This window comes from Bacidia gigantensis (genome assembly GCF_019456465.1).
Source record: "Bacidia gigantensis strain McMullin 20006 chromosome Unknown contig_249, whole genome shotgun sequence".
NCBI classification, from domain to species: Eukaryota; Fungi; Ascomycota; class Lecanoromycetes; order Lecanorales; family Ramalinaceae; genus Bacidia; species Bacidia gigantensis.
This window is the reverse complement of record NW_025408603.1, coordinates 795,033-802,207: the sequence shown is the minus strand read 5'-3', so window position 1 is coordinate 802,207 and position 7,175 is coordinate 795,033. Positions and strand designations below refer to the sequence as shown.

The 7,175-nt window shown below is 49.7% G+C and overlaps 3 protein-coding genes across 3 annotated transcripts; 1 reads left to right on the top strand and 2 right to left on the bottom strand.

Annotated features, from left to right (window-relative positions):
• Window positions 1–502: 502 nt before the first annotated feature.
• On the bottom strand, window positions 503–2,552 carry KY384_006446 (uncharacterized protein; the record flags this gene model as incomplete). The annotated part of the gene is made up of 3 exons (XM_044814942.1): window positions 503–1,760; window positions 1,812–2,185; window positions 2,340–2,552. The coding sequence occupies 3 exons, from the start codon at window positions 2,550–2,552 to the stop codon at window positions 503–505; spliced, it is 1,845 nt and encodes a 614-aa protein (XP_044668042.1).
• A 1,280-nt stretch (window positions 2,553–3,832) lies between these two features.
• On the top strand, window positions 3,833–4,783 carry KY384_006445 (uncharacterized protein; the record flags this gene model as incomplete). The annotated part of the gene is made up of 1 exon (XM_044814941.1): window positions 3,833–4,783. One exon carries the CDS (start codon window positions 3,833–3,835, stop codon window positions 4,781–4,783), a length of 951 nt encoding a protein of 316 aa, XP_044668041.1.
• A 354-nt stretch (window positions 4,784–5,137) lies between these two features.
• KY384_006444 (uncharacterized protein) lies at window positions 5,138–7,075 on the bottom strand (the record flags this gene model as incomplete). The annotated part of the gene is made up of 1 exon (XM_044814940.1): window positions 5,138–7,075. The coding sequence occupies one exon, from the start codon at window positions 7,073–7,075 to the stop codon at window positions 5,138–5,140; it is 1,938 nt and encodes a 645-aa protein (XP_044668040.1).
• Between the last annotated feature and the right edge of the window lie 100 nt (window positions 7,076–7,175).

The window sequence follows — 7,175 nt, the reverse complement described above, 5'->3', positions numbered from 1 at the left end:
ATTAGGCTTCGCTATCTATGTTTCGAGGAGTCCGTGTCGCACCTGTCTCATATAATGTTCACCAAATTCTTTCTGAGTGATTCCCGAAGCAAAGACGAACACGCTTAGTATAGGAATGTAGATTTCGTCATTTTGTAGTGATTTACCCATGAGTGGACCACTTTCCCCCTCTATTTCCTTGCAAAGATATCTCTCCCTAATCTCATCTCGGTGTCTTGTGTGCGAAGCTGGAAAAGGAAAGTTAGCGTCCACTCTCAAAGGCAACAGACATCCTCGACCAGACAAGACCCCCGAAATAGAGAAATACATACAAAGTGCGAGGTGGGACTCAACTTCCTTGCGAGAACAATACATATGACTGAAATATAGACAATATTCAAACTTAGCCTAGCGATCGTTCATAACTGAGGAAACGCTTACACTCCATCAAGCGGAATCAGGAAAAGCTAGATGTTTTCCCTCCTATGAAAGCGATCCATCTCCCATGTACGAGTGCAGGTCTCTATTGTACAGCTAAGTCCATTCTTTGATTCTCCATTTCTCTAATATCCTCCCTCAAAGTCGTCACGTAAACAGGCACTGCTTGCTCTCGGCTTATGCGTTCCTCATGATCTTCAACAAAACCCCCTAATCTCTTCCATCCCTCTGCGTACCCCAGCTCCACGACTCCCTCACAAGTCTCCCACCCTTTCCTCGCACCTCTAATTGGATAATCTAACGAGGGCGGGATACTGGTGCTCACCCAAGCAGGCCAACGGTCTCTACAGACAGCCTTCTGGTTACATAATACCCTCAGTCCTTCTTCGCCACCAAATCTCCCATAACCACTTCCTTTCATCCCGCCAAATGGCAGAGATACCGCGTACGTAACGCCGAAGTCGTTGATGCTGACCATACCCGCGTGCACACCCGAAGTCACGGTTTCGAGATCGGAGCGACTGGCGCCAAAGACAGAAGCGCCAAGAGCGTAGGGCGTGGAATTTGCGATTTCGATTGCATCAGGAAGTGATGAGGCGCGCATCAGCGTGCAGATTGGCGCGAAGACTTCTTCTTGTGCTAGCTTCATGCTGGGGGTAACGTCTACGACGAGCGTGGGAGCGAAGTAATGGCCTGAAGGGTACTTGGAATGACGGTAGCGCTGACCACCAACGAGACATCGGGCTCCTTGATTAACGGCTTCGGTAATGAGGCTTTCAAGGTGCGAGAAGCGAGTTGAGTCGATCATAGCACCAACATCTATATTATCATCGTCAAGAGAGGTGTCGACGCGAAGGTTGCGAATACGTCGCTCGAGAACGGATACCAACTGTGGATAGATATTGGGCAAACAGATGATGCGCTCAATGCCGATACAATTCTGGCCGGCCGATTGAAAAGTCCCTCGGAGGAGTATGCTAGCGACTTTGGAGACGTCTTTGATGTCATCAAGAATTACAGCGGAGTCCTTGCCTCCTAATTCAACGCAGAGGGGTGTCAAAGATTTTGCGGCTGAGCTTGCCACATGGTGAGCGACGGGGCGAGAGCCGATGAATGTGATGTGAGCAATGTCTGGGTGGGAAGTGAGATGGTTGGCATTCTGTGGCCAGCACACAATGGGTTGGATGAGGTCTGGAGAATGACCGCAGGCTTTGAGAGCCCCTCTGGCTATTTGTGCGAAATGTTGTGTGCTCCATGCTGTATTCTCGGAGGCTTTCAAAATCAAGGCTGAGCCAGTGAAGAGCGTTGATATGAACGGCGAGATGAAGTTATGGAAGGGATAGCTACGACCGATATCAGCAAGGGTCATATCTGGAGTACTAGATATAGCTTACTTCCAGCTAACGCAAGCGGTGACAACGCCCAATGGCTCCCATCTGACCTCATTATGCTTGTACATCATAAGAAAGTTCAGTGGTCTCTTTTCCGGGCTCAATGCCTTCTCTCCATGCTGGATAGTCCATTTCAACTTTTCAGTCGTCACGAGTATCTCCCCCAATGAGGCGTCTATTTTGGTTTTTCCAGAGTCTAGACAGGCTACAGTTGTAATAGACTCTTGATTCTCGAGGACATATCTTCGTGAGCGATCGATTAGCACAAGCTGCTGTTCGCTGTGATCCCCATGAGCTCTCACTTCAGTAGGGTCTTCAACACCTTCCTCCTCTGCGTCCATGTAGTCTTCGCCCAAAGCTTTTGTGCATCTTTTGCCCTAGCAACGGCCCTATCGATCCCATCAAGGGATGCAGGGTTCACTCGACCAAGAAGTTGTCCACGAGCAGGACAATAGCATTGTATGGAAGTAGAACCGGAAATCTGCTTTTTAAATCAGATGAACGTCACACCTCTCATTGGCAAAGTCGCACCTTCACACTTGGAAATTTCAAGGTCTCACCTTTCCAAGTTGGAGAGCATTGCTCTGGGATAGGTATTATGAATTTTACTGCGCGCTCATCTCCATTGTTCAGGACTACCAGCTTGAAGACGACAACTACGAATGTGACGGAAATAACAAATGTGGCAAGGGCCAGTAATGGTATGCCATGCTGGAAAATCGAGCGCTGGTAAAAAGGGTCCATGACAGCTTAAGCGGAAGAAGTCCGTTTGGCAGGTGAAGGGTTTGCATAATTTCCAACGTATTGGAGTAGAACAAAATGCAAAAGTTCTCATCTCAAATTCGAATCCGATCTTCAAATGATTTTGATTAGGATGCTACCATTAATTAGGGAAAACGTATTCCTGAGTGCCCTGCACGTCCCTGAACTGATGCTATCTCAACGCTTCCGTCTCATGTAGAACGACTCCATTGTCCATGCAGCGCTATCTTCAACGGGGTATCACTCTCCACTCTCCACTCTCCACTCTCGCTTCTCCCACGCACTCCCTCGAGCAAGGCCCAACGATATCTGCTCCATCATCCTTGGCTGCTCATCACTCGAGGGATTAGACTGCACTCGTGGTTTTCCTGCGTCGGCCTCCACAGCGCTGGCAAGTGAGGCAGCCGATGATGATGCCGAAGACACTGACTATGCCATTGATGATGGCCATAAGACCTGAGGCAATGGCGTTGACGACAGCCATAATGCAGCGGCCGATAGAGCGGAAGACATCTTGAATCTATGACGGTTGACAGTCAGCATCATCGCTATCGTCGAAACAATAAATGTATACTTACGCAGGAGAGTACAGCACCCATGATGAGAGATGTCTAGTAGCTTGCGGATTGTGAGGTGAAAGGTGCTGGAAATGTTGTTGAGCTGTTACTATTGGGATTTATGAAAAGTAAACAATGGAATCCCGTAGCCAAAAGAAGCTACAGCTTATGAAGGACGTGATGCAGATGTCGACTTGTAATAGTATTGGGAGGTTGATGTAGTGAAGATGCTTTGTCCCTTCCTTCTGAGAATGGGAACAGATTTCCAAGGTTTCAAGCGCGCAGGGTACGGAAGGTGCAATTTCCCTTTCTGAATCTGGGAAAGCCTACCTTCTTATAGGATCACTTGGGCGACTGCAACGGACGTCACTCATCCGGATATCGGTGCTCGCGCAACACAATCTTGCGCAAATCACACGCTTTCCTTTGAAAGTCATGGGACCGAGTGGTAGCCAAGGCAAAGGACGTGTAAGAGCAAGCATCATGCGGCATCACAGACTGGCAAGCTAAATCAGATCGGCAGTTCAAGCCACCACAGCCACAGGTAGTCTAAGCCTGTTTAGGATTAGCGGTGCCGATCTTCTGTATATGTGGCGTCCGTGGGTCCTTGTTGTCGCAGATGGTCACCGCACCATTTTACGATGCTATAGCCGGACCAAACAACACATGCATTGATCAGGTATAACAAGAGTGATCGGCATTCGTATGGATCCTACGTCTGTGAAAATCCGAGGCAAGCGTTACGCACATGGGCAAAAACCGGCACAAGACTTGAGGAAGACACGGTCCAAGCTAAAGCCCAAGCGCATTTCCGCGACTCCCCTCGTCCTGAATGTAGAGAAGTCACAGGCCGCCGAAAGACATCGGCAATCGCTGTTGGAAGCTCTACCTCCTGAATTGCTCCAGTACATCTTCCGTCTCAGCGCCAACAACCTCGCGCTTCTAGCAGCTTCACTGCCTCTAAGCAAAAAGCTATCAAACGATGGCTTACAGTCAACAGTCTTCATCGATGTGTTCTCCAGACGGATGCAACAGGCTGTAACTGGCAACGTGTCTTCATTCCACCTTGGTTCCTCGACAGACGTCTCTGACTTGCAAGCAGCGCTATTAAATCTCAAATGGCTAACGTATCCTTGGATCATGGCTCTTCTAAAGCGCAACCCGCAAGCGTTCGTTTGTATGAAGGAAGGGGAGCCTTATCTCGACACTGTGCGGATCCCAGTCAAATTATTACAACCGCCGTGGACAGATGATAAATGTCGTTTCCTTGGCCTGCTCTTTCGCTCTGACGCCTACATTGACAAAACCGACTCGACTGACTATGAGATCGCATGCAATAGCCTGACACATGCGATACTTGACAGTGATGTGTCTGCTGTTCGGTCATTACTTCCCGTTCCTCGCCTCGCTCGTATTGACGGATTACAAAAGGCGCCTGCTGCTGCTGGCGGGGTTCAGCCTACCTCAGAGCACCTTCAAACTGCAGTCTTGAGAGCCGGTTGCCATCATGAAATAGTGGAATGTCTACTGCGTGTTGAGTCGAGTGATATGGACCGGAGAGACAAGGCTGTTTGGGGTTGGGTTCATCAGCGAAAAGGCCTAGGGGATGAAAAGGGAGTATGGTTGGAGTCGCTTTTAAAAGTCCGTGAGCAGTAAAGGACTCACGAAGGTGAGGTTTGCATGTCGTCTAGGTGGTACTAGCCGTATGATTGTAAGCGGTCAAGACGTCATGAGACACTGCAATCATAGCTTTGTAGCCGAAGTTGTTCACTCAATGGCTGCCTTCGGTCCCATTCTCGCTCAACATCTATTTCAAAAGCCACTTTGGGTTTTGTCTCAAGCTAATCATGTCAACACATTTAAATCTTCTCGCCACCCGACACAGCAAGTATTTTTACAAGTGGCCTATTCATATACAATAATCGAGTGAGTCGAGCGTAAAGCCAGCCGCTCTCCCCAGCCATATATATGCAAAGCAAAACAATGTACTCTTTTCACGTTGCGATGTTGTCATCTGTCTGTGCTAGCCTCGCGAGAGGAGATCGCTTTCCCACCTCGCCACCCGTTCCGGGGAGCAGATTTGCGCTTCCGCTTGGTCGCCATCGTTGGCCCCTTTGGAGAAGGCACATCCGCCGTGTCCTTTGCTCGAGTACTTCGAACAGCGGCCGCTGATGTTGTTGGCGCCTTTGTTGGCGCCTTGGCCTTTTTCTTCATCGGAATCGGTCCTCCGTCGCCTTCGTCCTGGTCATCGAGATCCGGCATTTCCTCGCTCTCATCATCTTCTTCACTCTCCTCCGCGGTCTTCCTTTTCTTCGCCAGGCTTTTCGTACTTGCAGGACTGTCTATATTACTTTTCCGCGGTCCTGATCGCTGCACCAGATGGTCTATTGGGCATCCCTTTGCCCAGCCTTGGCTGCCTTCTCCGGTGTTACCCCTGCACCTTGGACAGGTCTTGCCATGTTTAATGAACAGCTGGTGAAGCATATATTTCAAGTCATCCGGGATGCGTATCTCGAGATGGGAGAAAGTCGTGTCTCTGTCCACGGACTTATCGCCTTTCTGCTTTTCTTCTGGGGGAGGTACCCAGCCAAGCCACTTGGCCAAGCGAAATACATGCGTATCGACTGCAAATACAGGCCGTTGCATGGAAAACATGGCTACGCAGGCAGCAGTCTTGACACCAATACCAGGGAATGTCATGAATTTGTAGATAGCATCGTATGTAGGTAGAGTATAGAAGTGATCGAGGGAAAGGTTCTCATCTTCTGCTAGCTTGATCTCCGTCGCTTTCTGCTTTTCATTCTCTACACTTGCCCCTTTAGGGCCCTTGTATGAAATGCTGTCGTCCTTAGCAGCAAGCAGTTCTTCACGCCGAGCTTGATTTTCGTCAAACACAATATCGAGGACGGCTTTAATGTCTGCACTTTTCGAAACGGCAAGGCCGCCGCCCTTGATTGCATAGAATAAATCTTGCACTGGGGCTATACGAACTGCATTGTAGTTGACACTGCCCTTGCCGACGCCTGACTTTAAAAGTCCATATCTTTGCACCATGCCCTGATACGCTGCATTGGAGTTCCGGCCTGTTGTTGACGCGCTCAGCCTAGTCCGAACCAAGGCATCAAGTATTGACCGGACTTCGCCACAACCAGCAACAAATTCAGACGGGGGTGGTATCGTCTGAGGTTGCGGATTTGTGTCTGGATGATGCTTCAAGAGTAATTCATGAACTTCTTGACATTCCTCCGGAGTAGGGTGCTGCCATCGCGGAAACGGAGTTTCGCCTTCGCAAAGACCATAGGTCTCGCTCTTGGATTTCTTTCCACTGGAGATCGCCCTTTGCCTTCGCTCAGCTTCATCCGTAAATTTTGTCTTCACCTGGGCCAGCTGGAGCACAGCCCTCTCCGCGTCTTTTTCGTCCTTTGCTGTTTTTACGACGGACTTATCAGAAAGCCTCGACGTTCTCTTCTGTACTGCGCTTTTCTTTCCTGGGCTTTTGATGGGTTGGTCGTCTTCAGATTTGCTACTTCCTCGTTTGGTTGTGGCCAAAGGACCGAGATTGTGCGGTACGCCAAGGTATTCATCGCTGTCCTCGTGCTTCACTGCTCTCTTGCGCTTTCGTCCAACCGACTCCCCTGATGGATAGCTATCACTCGTTTCCCCGTCCGCCAAAGAATGATCGTGTTCCGCAACCTCATGTCTGCCTTTCAAAGCGCTCCTCTCTTCACACGCTGATGGCGTCTGGGGCGCAGCCGAGTCTTCGAGTTTGACCTGCGTATGAGGAGCTTGCAGCTTCTTGGACGTCTTGGTGCGCGATAAGGGGACTGACCGAACAGGATGTTTGGGCGTGGGAGGCGGACTTGAAACTATTGGCGTGGCATTTTCCTTATCAGAGTTCAGGAAGGCTGCTTCTTTGGCCAGCGTCGCGCGTGTCACACGACTTGTCATAATCACTGCCCTGGGGGAATATATGAGGGGATTGCGATTACAAGACGAGACGATGCAATTGACTCTAAACCGCCGCCATGCAGGATAGCATTGAGTCGGC